The sequence below is a fragment of the Dipodomys merriami genome, unplaced genomic scaffold (assembly GCF_024711535.1).
Source record: "Dipodomys merriami isolate MVZ:Mamm:240054 unplaced genomic scaffold, mDipMer1.0.p SCAF_889, whole genome shotgun sequence".
In the NCBI taxonomy this organism is placed as follows: Eukaryota; Metazoa; Chordata; class Mammalia; order Rodentia; family Heteromyidae; genus Dipodomys; species Dipodomys merriami.
The window spans coordinates 323-25,704 of NW_027206500.1; the positions used below are offsets into that span (position 1 = coordinate 323).

The 25,382-nt window shown below is 47.8% G+C and overlaps 1 protein-coding gene across 1 annotated transcript in view; it reads right to left on the reverse strand.

Annotated features, from left to right (window-relative positions):
• Positions 1-2,855: 2,855 nt before the first annotated feature.
• The window catches only part of LOC138820452 (serine/threonine-protein kinase 32B), a gene marked incomplete at its 3' end in the record, with an annotated part of 153,359 nt that continues 130,832 nt past the window's right edge, over positions 2,856-25,382 (reverse strand). The window contains exons 5-6 of the mRNA XM_070012100.1: positions 8,946-8,983; positions 2,856-2,945 (exon numbers count right to left, since the gene is read on the reverse strand). Coding sequence (XP_069868201.1) covers positions 2,856-2,945; positions 8,946-8,983 — 128 coding nt within the window. The remainder of the gene's footprint in view (positions 2,946-8,945; positions 8,984-25,382) is intronic.

A 25,382-nucleotide genomic window follows, 5' to 3' on the forward strand; every position in this document is an offset into this window, starting at 1 on the left:
ACCTCAGTATCCCATATATCTAGGCTGACAGGTGCATACCACTATACCTTGCTATTGGTTGAGAAGAGGGTCTCATGAATTTTACTACCAGGTTGGCCTCAAAGCATGATCTTCTAGCTCTCAGCCTCCCAAATGGCTAGAATTGTAAGTATGAACCATTACATGTAACTTAGATGGGAATTTCAATTCTCCTAATAGTAATTGACATAAGAAGTAGAAAAACTAACCACACATATTTATCTATAATCCGAGCACCACTTGTCAAGTATTTTAACCTAAATGACTTTTGTTTATTTATTTATTTGTCTGTTTATTTGTTGGTCGATGGGCTTAAACTCTGGGCCTGGGTGCTCTCCCTCAGCTCTTCACCTCAAGGCTAGCACTCTACCACTTGAGCCAAAGCACCACTTCTGGTTTTTTGAGTGGTTTATTGGAGATAAAAGTCTCACGGACTTTCCTACCTGGACTGGCTTTGAACCACAATCCTCAGATCTCAGCCTCCTGAGTAGCTAGAATTACAGGCATGAGCCACCAGTGCCTGGCCTAAATGTCTTTTAAAAAGCACCTGGCCATACAGGAAAGCATACATTCTTTCAAGTGGACATGGCATATTCACCAAGATTGATTACTTATGGCTCATGCAATGAACTTCATCAATTAAAATGAAGAAGAGAAATCATAGAAGATATTTTCTGTGATCATCATAGAATTAAGTGGATACATGAATAGACATATAGGGAGAATTTTCAACTTATTTTAAATATTTGTATCTGAATAAAATGAAAGCATAATATATCAAAATTATGATTTATATCCCATATGTCCTATAATTTTTATATATATTATACATATATCCCAGAAACTTGATGTATTATGCTTCCATATGTGTGTGTGTGTCAGTCTTGGGGGCTTGAACTCAGGCCTGGGTGCTGACCTTGAGCTATTCTGCTTAAGGCTAGTGCTCTACCACTTGAGCCACAGCTCCACTGGCTTTTTTTGGTAGACAGAATTTCACAGACTTTCCTGCCAGGGATGGCTTTGAACCACGATCATCAGTCTCCTGAGTAGCTAGGATTACAGGTGTAAGCCACTAGTTCCCAGCTTATGGGATATATTTTAGCTATGTCAGATACAGCTAACACTGGACTTAAACTTTAGAACATTCAATGTTTATATTACAAAAGCAGACAAGTCTGAATTCAATTATCTAAACTTACAATTAAAAAAAAGAGAAAAGGAACAACAATGTAAACCCCTAGGAAGCAGAAGAAAGTAATAAAGATAAGAGAAAAAATCAATACAATATAGAAACAATAAAGAAAAGCAATAAGGGTAAAAACTGGTTCTTTAGAAGAATCAATAAATACGATAAGCTTTTAACCAAGATGTCTTAGAAAATGAGAGAGGCACACGTTACCAATTAAGAGTGAAAAGTTAGATGAAATTGATGAATTCTTTGGAAGAAATAAACTATTGAATCATTCTTAAAAATTCTTTTATTGTTCTTATAAAGGTTGTATACAGGGGGGTTACAGTTACGTAAGTCAGGTAAAGAGTATGTTTCTTTTTGGACGTCACTCAACTATTGTCTTAATCAAAACTTAACTTCTTTCTAGAAACTGAACTCATAGTCTTGTCTTTTCTGCATAAAGCTCTTCCCTCATCAGGCCCAACTATGTTTACTGAAGAACTGTATCAAATGCATGCAGGAATCATACCAGCCTGGCATACAACCTCGCTTGCTAGAAATAGTCTAATGTCCAAACCACATACCGTTGTTTATGGAGTAAAGGTGCAGACAACTATTCATCATGAACTTAGGTGTAAGTATATGAGCAAGACGCCCATACACTGGTTCCAGAATCATAAAGAAGGGAAATTTCATCATAACAAATGGGGCTATTCTGGGAATGCCAGTACAGGTCATCATTTAACCATCATCCAATATATTTCCACAGATTATAGAGAAGACTCCATTTGAATGCAAGAAATGCAGAAAAGCTGTCTGACAAAATTGTATATACATTTATAATTTAAAAATGGAAATGTAAAACTCCTTCAAATTCTAATATGAAAAGCTTAAGACTGCCATATTTAATAGAAAGACGCAAAATGATTTCTAACTAAGCAGGATCAAGACAAAGTCTATCAAATGTTGTAGTTAAGGCAGTATGACCACAAAAGAAAATCTAATTCAGATGTGGTATAATCTCAGCTACTTGGAAGGTATCGATTGAGAGGATCAAGGTTCAAGGCTGATGCTAGAAAAAAGTTGTGATACTATCTCAACAAAAAAGATAGGTACAATGGTACATGTCTACAAATTCCAGTCACGTGAGAGGCTTAAGGAGGAGAATCATGATTCAGACTGGTCCAGGAGTAAAATACCATGAAACACTACCTGGTAAAAGAACTGAAAACAAAAATGTCTGGAGGTGTGGCCTGCTTAGCAAGCATCAGGCCCAACACTTGGATAATAGGCATCAGTACCAAAGGAAACTAAACCAGGAGGACTGAGTATGTGGCAAGTGTCCCAAAGAGAAACCAATTTAGATTATGCACTGATAGCTGGGTACCTAAGAACACAGCCCCAGAGTGACTGACACCAAAGCGTCAACATCTAGGTGTTCTGGCTGAGCTGGAATTCTCTAAAAACCTGCGGAGGAAGATCCTTTGAGCGAAGTGACAGCTTGTGAATAGCTGAGCATGTGAGTGAGCAGGGCACGTGCTGGGGTAGGTGGGCCTGGCATGAGATGGAGAACACGTGAGGGACATCTGATGGAGCAGGACAGAGAAGGCCTGGTGTTGATATGGGTGGGCCTCACCACAGCAGAAGACAGGCCTGGAAAACTTACCCATGTAAGGCTTGGTGCCGGCCATGGAGGAAGCCTTTTCTACTCCCTTCACGACCGTGGCAATGTTGAAGTCTGTAATGTGAACATGGCCTGTGAGGACAGAAGCAGAGACTACAGTTAGCAAGAGCGGTGGGCAATGGGCTCCTTCCTGCGTCCCAAGGCTGTGATCTGCCCACCAGAGAGCAGGAAATAGCTACGATCTGTTCATATTTTATCTGACTCTTAAAAGGTGTCTGTTTCGTGTACATATTCTAGAACATGAATTTCAGTTGGTACTGCATGTATATGCTTTGTAAGGATGTTTGCATTGAGGGTCAGAATAAAAGCTGTATGGATTAAGAGCTTAGAGACCCCGATTCAGAATCAGACTCCAGGAAGTTGGCAAGCTCAGTCTGGTCAGTCTGATCACACAGGACACCCACGAGGAGCCATGATGGGGAGGGGTAGGGAGCTTGTCTGTTGTCTGCTGTGCTCAGTGGCCCTCAGCCTGGACCTACCTCAGCTAGACCTTGGTGAACTTAGTAGGTGAGGACAGGGTGGGACCACTTTCTGCCCTGTGTTACCGTGGCAGTAAAGTGGCATGGAGAGGCTAGGGATATCCCAGTGAGGTTCAAAAGACATGAGAAGAAAGGCAGAGGGAAAGGGAAGAAGGAAGGAAACAGGGGTGCAGGGGGTACAGAAGTCAAGAGAAGGAAAGGATGGGGAGGGAGGGAATCTGGAATGGCCAGTACACCCTTTCTGAGGAATTGTCAGCTAAGAGAAACCAGAACCAGAGCCTTGAACAATAGGTCTAACCGGAGTTAGGCTTCTCTCTACTGGTGTCTGCAAGCCTTGTAAAAATGGCTGGTGAGAACTTGGACCCATGGCTGACATCTGCAGTCCCAGCTACTCAGGAGGCAGAGACTGTGAAGCTTGTAGTTCAAGGCCAGACCAGGCACAAATGCCAGACCCCATCTCAAGACAGTATTGGGACATGGTGGCACACACTTGTTATCTTAGCTACATGGGAAATGTAAGTAGGCAGATCCTGGTCCCAGGGTGGCTTACATACATACATGAGGTCCCTATTAAAAAATAACTAAAAGGACTCGGGGCATAGTTTGTGAAGTGGAATCGCTGCTAAGCCAGTATCAGGCCTTGGTTCTCTCTCCATTATCAACAAATATGAAGAAGATAGGATGGCTGGTTATATTTGGGATACAGGACTTATCAGACGGGAACATATACAAAATTGACTTTGACTTGGAGGACATCATCTGGAGCAGGTGCTGAGAGGCCCAGAGAGGCCTGCGGGAGAGGCGTACCCAATGCCATCAGCCATGGTGGACAGGAAAAGCACCAGCAGCCTTGTGTGCAAGCCACGCACCTCAGGCTCAGCTGCCTGCCGCCAATACGTGAGCAGGCTTCTGGCCAGCACCCTGCCTGGGGCCCACAGGCAAGAAGCAGAAGCAAGGTATTGATTTCATGATGGTCACAAGGCCTGTCAGGTGTCTGTAAACCAGGCAGGAGCCACCATCCAGCTGTTTGCTGGGGTGTGGGATATGCAAGTGTGAGCCCTTCACACTACTCCCCTGCTGCGGCATGGCTCGTAACTATTTTCTCTAGCCAGGGCTGACCCTGTGCATCATCCAAGTTCCCCCATTTCTAAGACCAACCAACAAATCCACCCTCCTAGTTGAACTGTGGGGTGTGTGAAGGTGAGCGTACTCTCTCACTGTACCCAGGCCTGATCAGCTCTATTCACTGAGGCACACTTCCCTGCTAGCACCCGGCAACTATGGGATGTCTGAAATAGGTGGCCTTCATATAGACTGTTTAGCTGGGTTTAAACTCACCTAAAGACTACATTTCCCAGTCTCCCTTGCAGCTGCCAGTGGTCATATGACCAGGTTGTGACCAATGGTAGGTGAGCAGAATGCCATATATGATAGAGGTCAAGAGAAATGATTTCCTGGAAGCTTCAGGAAATGAAGAGTTTTCTGTCTTTGGCCAATGCCAGTAGCACTATAAGGAGCTGAAGACCACGGGCATAAAATTACCCTTTATTGGCTAGGACTGCGTAAGCTGGGCTCTGTGTCACCAGCCACTGCTGGTGGGTGTCCCAGTTCATACAGCAACTTATGAAAGGTGGGACCAGGCAGGTTACCAAGCCTCAGATTCCTCCTCTGTCAAGGGGAGTTAGTATTAATAAGTACCGTGCAAGGTGGTTACAGAATTAAACAGAGTGACCAGAACATAGCCATTTGAGCAAAGACCTAAAGGAGAGAAGATCAAGGTCTTGGATCTCTGGAGGAAGAACACTGTGGGCATGGGGAACTGAGAGGCCACCAAGGAGGCTGGAGTTAAAGGGAGTGGTAAAGGTGTCAGAATCGAATGGTGCCACTTCGATCAAACGCTAATGTAATGGGCCGAGAGGCTGTGCACAGTGGCTCCTCACGGGTCATCTGCTTGCTAGCTACTCTGCCAAAGCAACAAGCTCGTGCCGAAGGCCTCTTGTGTGAGGACATCCTCACAGGAACAGCCTGTTCTAATCACAACCTTATAAGCTCCAGACTTTGTGTCTTCCAGGAAGACCTTCCTCAGCCAATACAAGGGAAAGTCTCCACAGCCTCTGAGCTTTCGTCTCACGATAACTAGCACAGACTCTGCTTTGAGATGCCTTCCCTTGCCTCAGCCTCCCGGGGTGTCTACAACCTATCATCCCATGTGCACCCCTCCTCCGCTCCCTCTACTCAGTGCAGAAGAAATGCATCTTTCTTTAGGGCCTGTCTCTAAAAACCAGTGTTGTTTGTCTGGTTGTGACTCAGTCCATTTGTGCTGTTCTGATCCAGTACCGTTGGGAGAGTGGCTTAAACAACCTGTATTTATTTACTGAAGTTCTGGACAAGATCAGGTACTAAGACAAGTTGGGGTTCTGGTGAAGTCACTGTTAGGGTTTCAATGCTTGTGTCCCTCCAAAATCATGTGTTCAAATTTTAGCTGTGCACCACTGGCTCATGCCTATGAACCTAGCTAATCTGGATGTTGAGAAATAAAGATTACGGCTCAAAGACACCCCAGGCAGAAAAGTCTGTGAAATTCCTATATTCAATTAACCACCAAAAAGCTGGAAGTGGCACTGTGATTCAAGTGGTAGAGTGCTAGCCTTGAGCAAAGAAAGCTCAGCGTCAGCACCCAGGCACATATACACCAACACGTACATCAAGGTGACAAAGCTAACGATGGAAGCTTCAGGGAGTGGGTAGTCTCCAGGGCACAACATCAGGAGGGCACAGTCAGGAGCAAGCACGCTGAGCCTGCCTAAACACGCCACACATCCCTTCTGCAGCCATGATTGCCAGGCATCTGGTTCTGCCCTACCCTGCCTCTTCCTTCCTCATCATTCCTCACCCTGCCTCTTCCTCCTCTGCGCTGTGATGGGACACCCAGGTGGCTTCACCAGATGAACAAGGGCCCGCTGCACCCCGGACCTGCTGTCTCACTGGCACCTTTCGGGCCTGAGCTGAAAGGTTGGGGCAGTCACCCCGGAGCAATTGTCTGGTTGAGTTGCAAAAATCTATTTCTAGATTTGCCTCTGAAATCCACTTTGGTGGCTGCCATGCGTTTCTGGGAATCCAAGGGAGAGAGAGGTGCGGAGCTGGGGCCACCAGGAAAGCTAGGCCAGGGCTTAGCGCAGGTGGTGACCCCTGCCTTCCGTGCCTCAGTGGAATTTAACCATGTGTAGAGACTCCAGCTCTATTTGGCTTTCAGGATATCCAGCGACCTGAGCTAGAGGGCAGAAAGGCACCATCAAAACCAAGCAACTGGAAGCTGGGAGTTGATCATCCAGCAGGCCCCCTGCTAAAAATACTCTTCTCTATGCCGAGGAAAAAGCCAGCCCACAGCCCGCACGGGAGCACTTGTCCCAAGCAAGCACAAAACCAATCTTCCTTCTACTTATCTTCATGGAGATCACAGTGGACTTATCGCAGGACAGCAGCAGAAGGGAAAAAAAGAAAAAGCCAGTCAAGTTCCACACACAAGCTTATCCAAGTTTCATCTGGCTCGGCAGCAGGAAGATTGATGGTTTTCAGAACATGCCTCTGCCGGTTAAAGCGTGAGGCACCCCTGGGATTTCTCTTTTCTATTGGATTTGGCTCCTTCCTGTGCTGTGGTCATAAGGGCGCAACTTGAGGCTTTAAAAAGCAATCCGTCTGCCAGACTGCCTCTGGGCAGAGAGCAGGGGGAAAATCCTGAGCTGTAGAATCACAGCATTCCTGGTGGTAATGGTTCTCACTGCTGAGCTTGGAAAGGGGCTTTTCCTTTGGATGAATTCCCTCTGGACACTCTGTGACTGTACCATTTGCATCCGACCTGAGCTGATGCCCTGTGTGGACCACCTACTGCCAGGCTCACAAAAGCTCATATCCTCTGCCCACCCTGCTCTTTTTTTCCACCTCCTTGCCTCCAGATGCCACAGCACTAGATTTCTGTGTTGATCATTTAAGAGTCATGGCGGCCTGACTGATCCACCTCCCTTCTTCCTGGCCGTCCTGGCTGTAGACTCGCTTTTACTCCTATCAGTCACTATAAGTGACATTCATGGGGAAGCTTTACCCTTTCCCAGTTGGGATCTACTCCACAGTGACTCCACCAGGGGCTTCACTCAACACCTAAAACTGGTATTCTCTCCCCCTCCTTGGTGACTCTCTGTGTCACAGTCCCAGAGGGCAACATGTTTCTGACTCTCTTGCAGCTACACCTTGGGTTTAGGTGCTACAGAGGAGATGCATTTGGGTGAGGTTTTGTGAGAGCAAGCAGAATATCTTTCTGGGAAAGAAGGTGTGCAAGCTCCATGAAACTGGGACAACTGTGAATACCATCTTGTTACTCCTTTCCTGGTGTAAACAGCCAAGAGGGGGAATGTCTAGCTCAGGGCTCTAGAGTGAGGATTCAAGCCCTAAGGGCTTCACCCCAAGACCTCTGGCCTCCCCTGCCCATATGGCCCCTCAGGGTGCAGGGCTTGGGAAAGAGTGGGGAAGCTGAGGGTAAGAGGTGACAGACTCATTCCCGAGTGCCCCCGTCATGCCTCAGAAGAGACTCACTGCAACCACTGTCCAAGGGGCCTTCAGGAAGAGCCCTGTGGCAGACTGCGAAGTCCATGTGCAGACTTCAGAAATGTCAGCTGCACAGCTGTGCTTTGAATTAGTGTAATTATTTATCCAATCTGAGCTTCTTGGACTATGCCTGTCACCTGAGGGGTATTTTGCAAACTCAAGCCCTTCCCCCTGCCTTTACCCCCCAAAGTAGCCTGGATTAAAGTATGCATCATCAGGGCCTGGCCCTTGGCATATGGTTCTTAAACTTTACTGAACATCATAATACATCACAATACATCGTAACACAGAACTCAGAGGCCCTAGCTAGTTGAAACAGGACAGGACTGGCTTCTCAGTTCCTATAGCCAAAGGCCAGTAGATAATTTCCATAAGTCAAAGTGGCTGAACCATTGAAATTTCCAAAAGAATTGGCTGAGCACTGGCATGGTGCCAGGCTGTGAGAAGCGTGGTCCATGGATGAGCTGTGTCAGCCTCACCTGAAAGCTATAACAAGGCAGAATCTTGGGCCCCACTTCTGGCTTCCTATGTCAATTTAAGATGTCCAGACAATCTACATGGAAGCTTTAGAGCTGACACAGATAACAGCTGAGTGACAGGGCTTAGTGAATTACCATTGAGCTTGGGTTAGCCACCACATACAGTCTCATTTTATGAACCCACAACCCTGAAAGTGGGGCACCCCCTTCTCCATCTTACAGAAGCCAGCATGGAGGCTCAGAGCGGTAAATAACTTCTGAGTCACAGGCTTATGGGTGGAAGGGCTGAGGGTGGAAAACTAGAGATCCTAGGCCCATCCCTTGCTATGACTGTCCTCTTCAAATAGACACATGAATAGCAATGGCTTCCAAACACCTTCAAGAGAATTCAACTCAGAAATGAACTCAGATGTTTACCTAACCCAGAAACCCAATGCTCCAGGATCTCCCTGTCCCAATTTCCCAGTGCCCCACCCTGTCCACTAAGAGTTCCTGGGAAAGGGCTCCGGACTCACCATGCTCGTCCAGTAAGATGTTGTCTGGCTTGATGTCTCTGTAAGAGAAGAAAGAGAAATGTGAGTGGTGTGATCACTGGAGTCATCCAAGAAGCCATCTCAGACAGTGTTGCTGGACCAAGGTGATTTCAGCCTGCTCTCTCCACTAGCATGAAGTCTCAGTCAGAGGCAGAGGTAGAAAGGATAGGAAGCTCTGTCTCACTCACTTTTCCTTCCAGGAAATGCAAGTAGACTGAATTTTTTTCTCAGAATATTCTTAATATTTGGCCTCTCAATTCCAGGCTGTTGTAATGACAAAAAGAAATCCTTAACCTGTATACTGAAGTTATTGCTTATCTTGTGATATGGTGTCTAAGGAGTGGGTGATAGGTCTATGGCATGGGTAGAGGCTCATTTCTGCCCTGCTGTCCTTCTGGCCTCCCCCCACCAGGGTGACATGAGATCTAGACACAAGAGGTCAGCAAGTGTGCAGGTCTGAGATTGACATATGATAGCACTAGGGCCAAGTCCAGTTCTGGGCCTTGTTTTGTGTTGTCTATGATCTAACAATTGCATTTACATTTTTTAAAGAGCTATATAAAAGCAACACACACACACACACACACACACACACACACACACACACACACACACACACACACACACAGAGCCAACACAAAAGAACATACAACAGAGCCAGATATGGTTCTGAAGGTTTAAAGTAGTCACTTTATGGAGAGAGTTTATTGAACCCCCTGTCTTAGGGAAACACAGTGTTCAACACGCTGCAAAGCCAGGGGGGAAATTTTCTGGAAAGTTCCACCCTATGCCACTATTCTAGCAAAGGACTTCCCACATCTGACCAGCAATTTTGAAAATGAGATTTGCTCTCTGCACAGCTATATTTCTCCACCTAGCACTCTGTTGGTCATGTAAACATATGTGGGACATGGAAGAACACAGGAATGGAAGGGAGAATGCATGGCCAGCCCAGCACATCCATTGATTTACTGTCAGCATGGCAGTAACTGCCGAGCTCTGTATTAAAACCATAGATTTCAGAAACTTGCACCCACACACACACTCATTTATAATAAATGTCAGAACTATTGAGACTAATGACAGCTTTCTTGGAAATAAAGAGCAGCTGCTCATGAGTTTATCAAATATTAATTCCACCTGAACACAGACTGAGATTATTGGTAATAATTTCATGCAATACATTTGGCCTATGTCCTTAAATCTTTTACTTTATTTGTTGTGACTTTTCAAGCCTATGAATTTTGATGAGATTTAAGTAAATGGGCCCCTGCTGCTGTGCTCACAAAATATCACTGTAGACAGTGATGGTGCAGGACATGGGTAGGAGGCCCTTTGGGAAGATGAATTTGACAGCAGACAAAATGAAAATAAAAGGCAGAGTACACCATATCAAGTGTGCATGGATCAAGTCAGCATATACAAGTTCTGTGCCCAGGGCTGCTCCCAGTATAGTTTCTCAATAAAATGTGAGAAAGGGGGAAAGAAAAGATGTGTTAAGAATGAAAACAGCAGCAAGTGTTTAAGCCCACCTTCTAATCCCTACCCAGGATGGAGTAGATGGCTGGGGCTGTGGGAAATCAGGAGGAAGTGGCTTTGGTCCAGGGAGCAGCAATCATCTTTAAGGGCCGTGGCCCAGAGAGAGTGCTAGCATGCAGACCAAGGTGGATGTGTTGGAGTCTGGAATACTGGGTTGAACAATGTGCCACCACCCATGCATATCCACTCATAAATACAGAGCGGGGCCTCATTTGGAAACAGAGTCTTTGCCTATGCAATTCTCTGAGGATCTCCAGCTGAAATTACCATGAATTAGGGCAGGCTTAAATCCAGTGCCTTGGGTCTTCCTAAATAAAAAGGGATGGGGATCTGAACACACAGACCCAAGGAAGCAGACACAGAGACAGGTATTGGAGCAATGCAGTCACAAGACAAGGAATGTCTGGAGCCAGTAGGAGCCAGGAACAGGTCCTCCCAGATCCTCCAAAGAAAGCATGGACTACCTCTGGCTAGAACAAAGAGAATCGATTTGTGGTATTCTAAGCCACCAAACTGGGGGCCATTTCCTCGGCAGCCAGAGGAAGTTGCCACATGGGTATGGTAGAGGAAGAGACAACAGAGGAGGAGGGCAATTCCCAAGTGGCAGCTGGAAGCACATCACTAGACAAACACCCTGCCTATCCAAGCCCTGCATCCATACTGGAAAGGCCCTCCTCACTGTCCCTTGAGCCACAATGATGGGGGACACACAGATGTAACAAGTGTGGTCATTAGACCTATCAGCTCCGAGGGGAGGGGCTGCCCTGCAGGGGACAGGGCCTAGAGGCCCGTGTCCCGGTAGCTGGGAAATTTCTATCTAGGGCTGTTTCCTTTGCAGGGTAGGCCAAGTGTGTGGGACCTGTCCTGTTCCTTCTGCATCAGTTCTTAGCTTAGAGCAGAATCACAAGCATTTTTAGGATGCCCCTCTATGATCACGGGGGACATAAAAAATATGACCGACTAGCCTAGTGGACCTGACATCTTGGCAGGGTGACATTCCAATGAGTGAGGAATGGCAGGATTTAGAGCTCAGAGAAAAGAGGTCTGAAGAAAACAAACCAGGCTCTGGAAGAGAGATCAACAGAGGGGTCCTGCCTTCAGGACTTGGTTTGTGGAAGGCTGCAGAGATGGTGACAGACTGACATCTGGAAGGTGAGGAGAAGCTGGGTTTGCAGAGTCCAGGGACCAGGGTCTCCTATGGCAGGTGAGGCAGCAGCTGTGACCTGCCACCAGCCCATAGAATGTGGCCACCATGGCAGAGTGGCAGTCCCTCTGTCTGCCCATCCCTGTGCATTCGAAGCTGACATGTGTCACTGGGGCCCCTGGTGGGATGGGCAGGGGTCTCTGAGAGGAGGGTAGCAAGGTCATGCAGACTTCAGTTCTATAGGCATAAGGATTGGATTCTGCCAACTATCATGAGGGCTTGGAAGGAGATCTGGAATTGTCCAGGGGGCACCAGGCTTGCATTTCTTGCGAGACACTAAGGGGATGGCCCAGGAAAGCTGGGCTGGTCCTTCTGATCCATGGAACCAGTGGGTTTAAATCAGTAGTAGTTTATGAAACCATGTGCTCTTGAGGCATTTACTCTGGGCCTTGTTTTTCTCATCTGGAAAGTGGGACAATAGCTAATCCTCGGTCACTAAGATTACCCAAGATGTCTCCCTGTGTTCAGCATGGCTTCCATGCGTAGAAAGTGGTGAAGTTGGCAAGGGATCTTTTTGTGTTTATTCTTGGCAGTAATGGATTTTGAACCCAGGGCTTTGCACTTTCTAGGCAGGCACTCAACCATTTGAGCCACAAGGCCATCTTTCTGTGCTTCCATGATTTTTGAGGGGGGGGCTAGAACCACTAGTTTCTTATTCACACTTTCTGCTGAAGCTAGAATTGCAAGTGCAATAGTCATGCCCAGCATTTTTCTATTGAGATGGGGGTCTTGAGAAGTTTCTTGTCTCTGCTGGCCCAGAATCATAACACTCTCAATCTGAGCCTCTCACGTAGCTGAGAAGAAGGTGTACACTGCCACCTCTAGCTTTGTATTGGCCGGAATGAGGTCTCTTGAACTTCTTGCCTGGGCTGCCTGTGAACTTCAATTCTCCCCATCTCCACCTCCTGAGTAGGTGAGATTGCAGCAGTGTGTCACTGTCACCTGGCCCTGTTTGATCTTTGTAAAGGACCTTGGAAGAACTCTGGTCTCAACATTCAGTCAAGTGAAGTAGATCTCTTCTGTACGAGATTCACTGGACAGACTCTGGCAGAGCTGGGTGAAGCAGTGGGGAATCTTAATAAGAAGACCATTTTAGGATAGAGCATCTTATCAGAGCTGTCCTTTTAGCTGGTTTCGGCATCATTTCCTTCAGTTCTATTTTTCACAGTGATCATATCTCAGCCCCAAGTGTCATCCTGCTGAAAATGAGCTCATATGTCCAGCAAGGGCCCTGGAAGCGTGGCATGGATAGGGAGAGCTGAGAATGCTTTCTGAAGACAGGCCCGGTAATTTTAGTGCAGGGCCAAATGACTTTCTGATGGAAAGTAGGCAGGAGAGGTGATAAAACCTGGTCCTGCTCTTGAATTCTTCCTCAGCCCCCAAATCAAACACACCATAAAATGTCAGCGGGGCTATTTTAAAAATAGCACAGATACGAGACTGCGTACCGGTGGAGCCCAACACAGACTGCAAGGCCATGTCTGCCTGCACCATTTGTCAGGGGCTTCTTAGCCATGGTGCTGGAAATCGCAGGCAGTGACAAAGACCAAGAAAACCTGGTGGGGAAGTGGATATGTGGAGTCTCCTACAGGGGAGGAACCACACTGTTCATATGGAGAATAATCATTAGAAGCGGGTTAGGGGAGGACACACTCCAGGTCCCGAGGCCCCGCCCTGGGCCTGCCTCTTACTCTCTGGCTGTGTAGCCATGCCCATCCTACTCTCTCTTTGTCTCAGTCTTCTTAGCAGTTCACTGGATAATCGTGCTCACTCTGTGTGGTTCTGGGGTGGATTTGGCAAGGTGGCTGGTTCTAACGGAAGAAACCAGCCTGGGAACCAGGCACCAGGAAGAACCGCTGCTGTTGCTCTCCAGCAGGAGGCAAAGATGTGGAGTGCTGAGGGGTGGCCATGGAGGGAAGGCCAGGGGCACCCGCTGGGGTTGCAAGGATTTCCCTTGGCTATGGCTGGAATGGGGCAAGCCAATGGGGAATGAGAGGCTCTTGAACTTGGTTCGTGAGTTTCAGAATCTCTGGCCATATTGGCATGATTTCTCATCTGGAAATGTAACAGTGAACAAGGCAGAAACCATTGCTGTCCATTAAATGGCCCTTCATTTCCTCCTCCCTTTCCTTCCCTCTTCCCTTCCTTGCCTTCTCTCGATCCCTCCATCCCTCCTTCCTTCCCCCTCACTCTTTCCTTCCTTTCTCCCACTCTTTCTTTCTTTCCTCTTTGTCTCTCCTGGTTCTCGTGATGGCAGGGATCACATACCAACCATAGCATCCAAAAATGATGCCTAAACACTCATGGAGGCACAGATGTTAATATTAACAGTAGCCTTTATTGAGCTCCTACTGTTTGATAAGGACATGTAACTGAAGCGTATTCTATGGATTTCACAGTGGGTAGCATGGCTATTTGGTATGGGGTACTGAAGAAGCATTTTTCCTGTCACTTTACTTGATCCTGACACAGGTGTGACTAGTGAGGAAAGAGTGTGGTTTATAGGAGTCTGTGATGTGCTGCCCCCCATGCCTTGTCTGAGAGTGAATGGCGGCAGAGATGAGACTCACTCTTAGGTTAGGACTCTGCTCTCCAGTAGAGTAGATGGGGAAATAGGTAAGAATTAGGTTCTCAGACTCTAATGGGCATGGTGTAATTCAGTTTCCAAATTACTCTATTTGTATTTCAGGCTGTTTTTTTTTTTATTACAAGCCTCCATATTCAAGGCTACATTTCTCTACAGAATCACCCAACGGCTTTACCAGGCATGAATCTGGCCCTGCCGGTCACTGCACACATGCCTTGGTGGCTCGCTGGTGCCACATTCTGCTGGGCAGACACTAGGGCTCCATGCGATCATGTAAGCTCAGAGACGACAGGGGAACTCTGGGATGTGGGGGCAGCTTTACATCTATCAACCAGAGACATGAAAGAGATCCACCCAGAACCACTCTCACACATGAATAAAATGGCCACAATTAAAGCTAAAGGCCTTGAAGCAATTGTCTTCCCCTTTGGCAGTTCTGGGGTTTGAGCTCAGGGTCTGCACTTGCTAGCCAGGCACGCTGCCACTCCAGCCATGCCTTCAGCCCTTTTTGGTTCTGGTTAGTTTTTAAGATAGGGCCTTGCTTTTCACCAGACCACAATCTTCTGTTGTAGCTGAGATTGTGAGTGTGCACCACAGAGCCTGGCTTGTGAGATGGGGTCTGAACAGTTTGCTCTGGCTCATCTTAATCCATGATCCTCCTGACCTCTACCTCCCACATGGCTGGGACAACAGGTGTCTGGAAGCCATGCTTTTAGGTGCACATCTGAGGTGTTTACATCTTTTGTTTTGTTTTGTTTTGTTTTTTTTTTGTCGGCCGTGGGGCTTGAACTCTGGGCCTGGGCGCTGTCCCTCAGCTCTTCAGCTCAAGGCAAGCGCTCTACCACTTGAGCTACAGCGCCACTTCCGTTTTTCTGGTGGTTTATTGGAGATAGGAGTCTCACGGTCTCTCCTGCCCGGGCTGGCTTTGAACCGTGATCCTCAGATCTCAGCCTCCTGAGTAGCTAGGATTACAGGTGTGAGCCACCAGCGCCCGGCGTGTTTACATCTTTTATCCAGCACAAAGTCCTATGCTATCATGCCAAATCATTTTCCTCTGGCTTTCTCTTTGGTGAAGCCATGCTCAAGGCTGTTTTTGCTCCAGCCCTGCCAAGAAAAATAACACACAAGCATGGTTAACTCTTATGAATTCAGTTCAAACGCTTTGCACTCCACAACCTGATGCAAAGTTGGTGAATAAGGCAATAGCATCTGGCTAATCCTGTCCACATTTATCTCTGGAGATTGTGACCTTTTCAGGATTCACAAACAGGTCCAGGGATGGGTGTAGTCGTGTCCTTTCTGGATGGGCCATGAGAGGCCCCGAGCCCTGCAGCTCCAATCTCCCCCATCCAGGGAGCTCAGCTGTAGACTTTCCCATTGCTGGGTAAAGTTTGCACATAGACAACAGCTCAAGTCCTTATTCCACTGTGTGCAGGGGTCTATTATCCTCATTTGTAACTTGGGGATCAGGTGAAACCATGGGTTTCAAGGACACAGCTCTGTTCTTCATAGACAGCAGTAGGTGCTGGGTGATTGTATCTTCCCTTCCTCCTCTCACCCAATGCCCCCTCGGGACTGAGCTCAGAAGCCTCAAGAAGTGGCGGAGAGTAATGCAGAGGCATAAGCTCCACAAACCTCTCTCACTTTTGGTCAGGTTTACAGTTGCCGAAGCCCCTTCCCATCCTGAAATTCATTTAAACCACAGGTCAGCAATGTTTTCTTTATAATGCGGAAATGAGAGTCCAGAAAGATGAAAAGGTAGGAGCTAGCCTTGAACCTAGCTCCCTAACACCCTTTGAGGGTTCTTTCCTTTGTGCCCTCCGAGCATAAGTGTGTTGTGCGTTGTGAGGTGGCTTCTGCATCTCCGCTTCGGGGCTGGACCACAGCCCCACAGCATCCCAGCCTCCCAGCAGCCTGGGCCGGTCGCTGCCTCTGGTCCTGTGGGCTGGGCCTGGGGACCTGCATTTTCAGAGCACTGGAGTGTGGATGTGTTCCCTCAGAGTTCATGGGTGAGAAACTTCACCCTCAATTCAGATGTGGACTGAGGTTGGGAGTAGACTTTTGAGCACATGCTTAGGGTCAGATGAGGTCATGGGGGGGGAACGTACGGGGATATCAGTGGCTTTCCAAGAGGAGGGGAGGGGAAAGAAGGGGAAGAGGCAAGGGAGGAGGGGAGAGGGAGAGCGTGGGAAGGGGCAGAGGAAGAGGAGGAGGGCTGCCTGCTCTGTCTTGCCGTGGACACCCTCCATTACATTATGATGAAGCAGAGGACCTCACCAGGGCCGGCACCTTGGCCTCAGACTCCCAGGGAGTCTAACTGCAGCTCTAATTCCTTGTCAGTTACCCCACCTGTGGCCTTTGGTTAGACACCGAGCAACCAGGGTTTCCTGAGTGGGCTCCCAGCGGAGGGTGAACCCTGGCCTCTTCCAGAGGGTTGGGGGAGTTCATAACCAACCCCCAGCATCAGGTGAAACTTCATTAAAATCCAGTGGTCCCCGTTACACCACCCGTGGCTGACCCCAGGGCCCAGAGTGGTGCCACCAATGATGAATTTCCTTCTGTGTTTCTCTAGTCATGAGAAGCCTATGTGAAGACATTACAGAGGTTAACATCAGAGGGATTGCTATTTTTAAGACCTACTCTCTCTGTGAGCGTCATCTAAGGGAGCAGGCTGCCAAAATGCATGAGAGTCATAAAACTCTAGGCCTGCCATGCTGTCAGGGACTTCGACTCTATCGGAAACAAAGTAGCGTTGGGTGTCTTTGCCTTTCTGAGCTTGGGTTTCCTCATCTGTACAGTGGGTTGTGTTTCACTGTGTGCATCTCTGCTGCATGGCCTAGGCTTCCCATTTGGTCCTAGTAGCAGTCCCATGCAACACTAAGTAATACCACTCCCTTCTCATGGATGGAGAAACTCACAGCCAGAGTTTGAGCTCTTTGGCCTGGACCACCTGGTGGGAGCAGTTAATTTCTTGTGTCAACTTGGTGGGATCATGTTTTCCAGATACTTGAGAACAAGCATGGTGCTAGATGCTTCCATGAAGAGGGTGTGGAGAAAGATTAACATTTAAATCATTAGCGTCTGAGTAAAGTTGCCTTCCATCATGTGGTTGGGTCTCATCTAGTCAGCCTTAATAGAACAAGAACTGACTTCCTCCTTGGGCAAGAGAGAATTAGAGAGCCTGGAGGACAGGGCAGGTCTCACTCCCTTCTGGGAACAGAGTGGACAAAACTCAGGCAGTGCTTCAGGAGTTGACAGGACTGAAAGGTAAGCAAGGGGTGAACTTGGTCTTTGACAGTGTGGCTCTGAAGGTTGACCCACAGAACCCGGGAGACCTAGGATTCTAGCCTAAGATGATAATATCTGCTCACAAAGTCAGGCCAAACATTAGTACATTCTTGCAGCTTTTTCACACAGCAGTGTAATTCAGATGCGGGAGGCTGGCTTTTTGCCTGGCTTGGGTGCTCCTGCGATGTTGGGGGCCCAGACTGGACACACATGGGGATGTACTACCACAGGGCTGGGCTGCCCTGACTCAGCCCACACCGGTCTTTTCTCCTTTCTCTCTGCTCAGTGAGGAGACAATGGCATTGCCAGTGGCCAGCTGCACACAAATTTTCAGTTGCTGCTTTGCCACAATAATAAACTTAGTCAAACTCTCTGGCTCCCTGGAAGGAGTGAGCTGTGGGCCCTGCAGGCAGGCACTCTGAGTCCTGCCATCTAGGCCGCCTGCCAGGGAGGGGGCTTCCCTGCTCCAGCTGGGATGACAGAGGCCACGACTGAGACCCTGGCAGCAACAGAGCTGTCAGATCCTCGCTCACGCCTAAGCTGCCCCTGCGCCTCTCAGCACACGCCTGGAAGGTCTGCTACCCTACCCAAGGCAGCTGACTTCCTGTGGGGCAAGGCCCCAGGTGCCACTGATCTTTATATTAGTCCTGCAGGGCTGTTATAACGAACACCTCAGCTTGAAGGGCTCAAACAACAAAAATGTGTTTTCTTATATTTTCAGATGCTGGAGATCTGAGACCAAGGTGACAGGTAAGTTGCTTTCTTCTTGGCTGGTAGAGTTCACCTAAGTGTCCTCACATGGCTCTGTGTGTGTGTGTGTGTGTGTGTGTGTGTGTGTGTGTGTGTGTGTGTGTGTGTGTGTGTGTGTGTGTGTGTGTGTGTGTGTGTGTGTGTGTGTGTGTGTGTGTTATCAATCCCCTCTTCTTAGAAGACAGCACTAATATAGGATCAGGGTACATTCTGAAGTTCTGGGGGTTGGGCCTCAACATGCATTTTGGGGGGTGGGTACAGCTCAACCCTCTGCAAGATGTGGGGGGGAAAGAGGGTGCAGGTGGGGTTGGGGGGGATGAGCTACCTCCTGTGGACACATTTTGGTGGCTAACAGGCAGCGCAGAAAGACTATCTGTTAAAGGTTTGTTTCCCAATGCAGTGTTGACAGGGGGCTTGGGGGAAGCAAATGGACTCAGAAGAATCTGCCTTCACCAGTGAATTAGTATACAAATAGAGTCACAATTTGATGGTATACTGGGAGGCACTGGGAGCTTGGAGAGTGGGCCCTTAGTTGAAGGAAGTGGGTCACAAGGGTGTGTCTTTGAAGGATGGATTTTGCCTCTACCTCTCCCCTCCCCCATCTCCTCTCTCTCTTCTCTCTTCTTCCTGGCTGTCATGAGATAAACAGCTTTCCTCCACCACAACCTGACACCGTGATGCCTTACCACAGCAGGCCCTTAGCCAGGACACCCATCAATCACGGACTGAAACCTCAGGCACAGTGAGCAAATCTGTCCTCCTTTTGGGTTGCCTCTGTCAGGGGTTTTGTCACAGCAATGAAAGGGTGATTCACGCGCTTGGCTCAGATCCTCCACAGACACCCAGCCTGACCAGAGCTGGACACCACGATTTGGTGGTTACTTCGTTCTTACCGCTACCTTTTAGTCAAAGAAAAATGATACTGCTTTGCCATTTAAGATACCGTTGTGAAGTTATTCTTCAAACTGACTGCATTAAATGAGAGCATAATATATTGAAATGGAAAACTAAGAAGGCCTTTGCCCGGGGATGAGTGGGACAAATTTTGTGATGGAATTTTGAAGGCTGGAAACCATTTCTATAAGTCATCTGCCAGCTTTGGGCACAGTCTCAGGAGCCAAAGCCTATTAATTCTTAACTTTTTTTAAAACCCCTTTTATTGCCATTTTTCACTTGAGAATTCTTTGCTATCCTGAGCTTTAAAATATGCCTTTGGGGCAAGGACATTAGCATTGGATATTTTTTAGTCTGAAGGTATGTGTAGATGTATTTCATTCCAGCAGGAAGCAAAAGGGGCTCAGGGTAGGAGGAATGAGAGAAGACATCTCAGAGTAGAGAACTTACTGGAAGCAGAGGCAGAGCAAACTGTCCAGTCCATTATCTATGAGGGCAGGTGGTGAGACAGTGGGCTGGAGGCCTGAGAGGGAGGAAGCTGTAGGTGGTGATCTGGCCAAGATCCCAGGCTCTTTACTGAGACCTGAAGAGGGGCTTCTGGAGAATTCCTAACACTGACCTATCTCATCTGTTTAGCATTGAAAAATACCCTGCGGGGCAGCCTGTGCAGAGAGAAGGCAGGGCTGAGACCCTCCAGGAGGACTGTCAGTGAGCTGGGGGGTGGATAAAGTGGGCAACTTCGGTGATGGGCGGGGAGGACAGACTTGATGATGGAGAGGGTCCGGGATGGGGATGAAGGGGAGGACCGCAAGACAGATCAGCCATACTTGAAAAGGGATTTTCTACTCTGTGAGGGTCTCTGTTCCCTCTAGTCTTACTTTCATCAACCCAAAGTTGACAAATGAGCACAGGATGACAGTCCCCAGAGATCTACATAGGCTGTTTTTGGAGGAGAAGTAAGATAAATCTTTCTGAGTGTTGGCTTTTCTTCCATGGCTCAGAGTCTGATCGGCACGTTGAAAGGACCCTTCTTTGATCACTGATAAATCACTGAAAAGTGGGCAGATATGGAGAGAGGAGGGGGAAGAAGAGGAAGAGGAGGAAGGAGAAGAAGAGAATAATGAGAAAGAGAGAGGAGAGGAAAGAGAAAAAAGAAGAGAGAAAGAGAAGAAAGAGGAAGAAAGGGGGAGAGAATGAGCACTTGGCTGGTCTAGAAGCTTGAAGACTTTGGCAGAAGGGACTGCTGAGCTGGGCAGAGCCAAGGCAGGGCTGAAATCAAATCTCCTGGCTTCAATTGAGCCTCCATCCCTCCTTTGCATTGATCATACTTTTTATTTTTATGGGTAGCCTCTCTGAACTTTACTGTCCTCATCTACAAAATGGAAGTCACAACTCTGGTCTTCCAGAAGTGAAGACTAACGTGATGGCCAATCACCAGTGCCTTGTGCTTATGACCATATGGCAGGTGATGGAAAACATTTAAGTTTTCTTTTAACTCCTCAGGTGAAACGCTGGATCCAGTGGAGGATGCAGAAGCTGAAGGTCTGGAAGGTGGGAAAGAATACGCAACACAGTGAATAAATGCCTCAACAACAGGCTTGCCAGATGTGAGGGAAGATCAAACAGAATGACCCAGAGAGCAGTTGGGAAAGGCCAATCGGGGTTTCTCAGTAAAGGAGCTGTGTCCAGAGGAAACAAGTTTTGGCCATGAAATGTAAGGGTGAGCTCGGATCAAGGCTCTGAGTTCAAGAATGTATGGGTGGGAAGCTTAGGAGAAGGAGCTGAGGAGGGGCTTGGGAGGAAGAGAGGACTTGTTCCAGCATCCAGGGTGAGCCGGTGTCTGGTTGCCCAGTGGCAATGTTGAGTTCCTGTGGTTTTTCCACGGGAAGAGGAATGAGATCTGACTCACATCCAAAATTTCCTGCCTGGCATCCACAGAACTAGAACGCAAGCTCTAGGTACACACGGGTACTTGCGACTTGACTCAGTGGTGAAGAAGAATGTGGCTTGGTGTGAAGATCTGTTCTGTGATGGAAGGAGTCCCCTAGCCAGACAGTAGGATAAAGGCATCTAAAATCCAGGGGCAATCAGATGTGGACATTTGACACCAGAGTGTGAACACTTCCACCTATGTTTAATCTGTGTGGATGGAGCTGATGGTGTGGAGAGGAGGAAACTCTGATGTCTTCCCTGATGCTGGGACCCCAATAAATCCCTTCCACCCCTCTCCCCAGAGTCCTGGATGATCTCCAGCCACAAAGGAGGGGCTTCCAGGGATGAACAGTGGATGCTGCATCACAAGTGAAAGTTGTTGGTGGACACCACAGCCCTGGGCTGTTGGCCAGGCATCAAAGAAGGTGGAGTGGGGCAGAGGGATGAAAAGGTAGAAGGGAATAAGCCAGGGTCTAAACCTTAAATGGTGTCCCTAACCTTGGCCCCTTTCTCCTGCCCAGCAGCCATACCAGGACCGTTCTTGAGACCCACAGTAGACTTGTAGACACTCACATGGCCAACTAGTTTTGTTCATTTCATGGAGGACTTAGCTACCTTGACAAGTCTCTGATGTTCCATCTGGGGCACTTCCATGTTGACAAATTATTTGGGGAGCCCTGTACTGTCTCATTCACCATCCCAACTGTCCAATCAGCTCTGTCCTGTCTCATTCTCATCCCAACTGTCCAATCAGCTCCGTCCTGTCTCATCCTCCATCCCAACTGTCCAATCAGCTCTGTCCTGTCTCATCCTCCATCCCAACTGTCCAATCAGCTCTGTACTGTCTCATTCTCCATCCCAACTGTCCAATCAGCTCTGTCCTGTCTCATCCTCCATCCCAATTGACCAATCAGCTCTATACTGTCTCATTCTCATCCCAACTGTCCAATCAGCTCTGTCCTGTCTCATTCTCCATCCTAATTGACCAATTAGTTCTGTCCTGCCTCATTCTCCATCTCAACTGACCAGTCTTTTCTCTTCTCTTGCAATTTCCATCTGAACTGAACAACCAATACTATAGTCTCCTTCTTAAATATCACTGGTTATCACTCTCAGCAGATATGTGAAGAAACCCTTCTAAAGAGAAAGAAGCCAAAACACAGGACAAAAGGACCTCAGGGATAACTTCAAAATAACTCTAAATAAAATCCTTAGAGAGGTCAGATAAGATTTTGTTTCAATAAAACATAACGAGATGTTATGAAAAATGAACATCCGAAGGACAAGAAAGAGCTCTCAGAAGTCAAGCATATATGAACTGGAAGGAAGGCCACTTGGAAGGCAAGGGCATGGGAGACTCCCTAAAATAGAACAGAAGGTCCAGCCCCAGACAGAATAAGGGAAAAAATGAGAAAGTAGGAGAGGAATCAATATAGGCCAACATTCCTTAACACGAGTTGTAGAGAGAGGAGAAAGAGGAGAGAGATAGAGACAGAGAGAGAGACAGTGAGAGACAGAGACAGAGTCAGAGAGAGATGGAAAGGAAGAGAAGAGAGGGGGAGTTTGTGTTTTGGTAGTAGAGAGTCAGGGAGTCGGGAGACTGTGTACACGTGGACAGTCCTTGTGACATCACCAATGCTTTAGAAGGCAGACTGACTTCCAGTGAGAGTGGGTGATAGGGCTGGGCAGCAGGCAGGAGCAGGTGGAGCCCCTCCCTCCAGTCTCCCAAAGGGAAATGTGAAGATTGGGGATGGGCAGAGACTCTAGGAAGCCCACCCCGACCTCACTCAATGTCACTGGGCCATGGCTGCAACCGTTTTCCACTAGAAATTATCATTCAACTTCTAAAATTAGATTAAAGAGGAGGCTCTGTTGGATCCTGAATCTCCTTAACATCAAACACTAGCTTATCTTTCCTTTTCTTTTTCCTTTTTTTTTTTTTTTTAACAAAGAAAGGAATCCGGTTCTGATAGATAGTGGAAGGTGGCTAGCAATTTCTAACATCCTTTTGATTTTGCTGTATTTTCCCAGTCCCTGCTGTGCTCTGACCTTGGATGCTCCCCAAATCATTTGTTAAGACCCCACTTATAGTGCAATCAGAAGAGGAATATGTAGGTGTAGGAGCTTAAGAGGTCAGGCAGGCACAGCCTTCATCAAAGAGGTTGGAGGAAGTTGCCTTGTCTTTTCTCCAGCCAGGGACACAGAGGGAATGCCATCTCTGAAGGAACAGAACCTCGTCAGACGCTGATTTGGTTAGCTTTGATGCTGACCTTCCAGCCTCCAGCAGTACATTTCATGTTGTTTATACAGAGTCCAGTCTAAGGCTTTTGGTTGTAGCAGCCTCAACGTACTAAGACATGTATGGTCATCTTCTTTTTTGGACAAATGTATTTAAAAGGTCTTTTTCACTCTAATCTGTCTTGGCCCCCAGAAAGCATTGAGTGAACAGAGAGGGACTGAGCTGTTCTAGAACGTTATTGAAGTCTTCGGGCTGTGTGGGAGAATGCATGGCTTATAGTCAGTATTCTGCTAATCTCGCCGGGCCTCAGATGAGGGATGCTCTGCTCTCCCGCAAGTGCCATGGGCTTTATGTTTTCAAGGGGCTCTGCCATGTGGAACCTCATCCTGAACTTTACCAGGCTACGGTAGAAAACTCAGCGCTCAGACTCCATGGCATGAAACCCATTACAGAAATCAATCTGAAGCAGGGGCAGAAAAGCGGATGCGTGGCAAAGAGGAAGAGCTGGGAACTGGAGTCTCATCAAATCCCCTCTGAGCCCCGGGCTCAGAGCATGTGGATACCCTTACTATTGTCCTGTTAGAGGTGAAGCTGAAATCTTATTAAACAGTCCAGTGAGCCAGAAAAGATGCTCACAGCCCCATCATCTCCTTGAACGTTCTGAGATTTTTTGGTCTCCTACAGATGAAATATTCATGATGGTCTCTTTAGTAGAATCACAATATGAAATAGTAATGGCGGTATCTCGAATGCAAATGAGAACTAAGGGGATGAGGTACTGGGCATCTCAAAACTTCAAGAAAGAATGGCCAGTCTCATAAAAGGTAACCATGAGCTCCCATAATTCCACTGGGTGGGGGGAGCCGGCCCGGAAATACCAGGGCTGTAGCACACGTCAAACAGTGCTGATTCTGAGCCACTCACAGGTCAGAACCCAGCGGAGTCTGTGCCTCGCCCTCCACTTCACATTTCCCGCTATCCGCTGACTGGCTTGGCCTGCGATGCAAGCCCGTCTGGTTCTGCGGCCTCCCGATACACACCTGGTACATACACGCATCTCTCAAGGGGGGGTGGCTTCACTGAAGGCAGATTTTCACCATCCTGTGGCTGTGGCTGCTTGTCTGTCTGCAGAGGTGAATGGGGCTAATGTCTCTACCCTGGCCTGTTTCCAGGATGGCGAAGAGGTGGTTGGCAACCTCAAGGCCTTCAGAAATGTGCAGCTCCTAGGAAGGGCTGATATCCACGCAAGATATGGCCACTAGCGGGAAGGCAGCCCCTCCCTGCTCAAGTGACATAGAGCAGGATATTGTGGGGATCACATCAGATCATGCACTTAACAACATTTGGGCTTGCTTTATTCCCCAAAAGACTGAGAAGCCTCTTGAACCACACAGAAATCATCACTGGCTGACCCATCAGTAGCCAGTGATGCTGTGTGGGGAGGCTGTGCAGGTACTGTGAAAACCCTACTGGCATTTTGCCCCTGTCTAGACAGGGCTCAGCAAACTGCATTCTGGGCTTGAGTCTTTGTTGTTGTAAATAAAGTTTTATTGGAACGCAGTTGCTGTGCCCCCTCAATGAATGATGGCTACAGTTTTCATGCAACAAGGAGAAGGGTGAGTGGTGTGACAAAGTCCTGCTGGACTGTCTCCTTTGTGGCCTCTTAGGAAAGCACCATGCAGCTTCCTCTCCCTGACAGGGGGTCTGGCTTTGTGCTATTTTCACATGGATCTGTGAGAGATGGAGGCCAGGAGATACTCAAGACAGACACAAACCATCCTTAACCAAATTGTAGCCAGGTTATGTGCCCACTCTACTCAGCCTGCCCTAGGTTAGACTCTGTCTTCAGGCTGCCAAATTCTGTTTTTGCAAGAATCCTGTGAAGTCACCACCAATACCTGATCAAATTCCTCATCATCACCTTCGATGAAGGCACATCCTTGATCTGTCTTCAGCAAGTCTGCCACCGTAGTCCAGGAAGAGCCA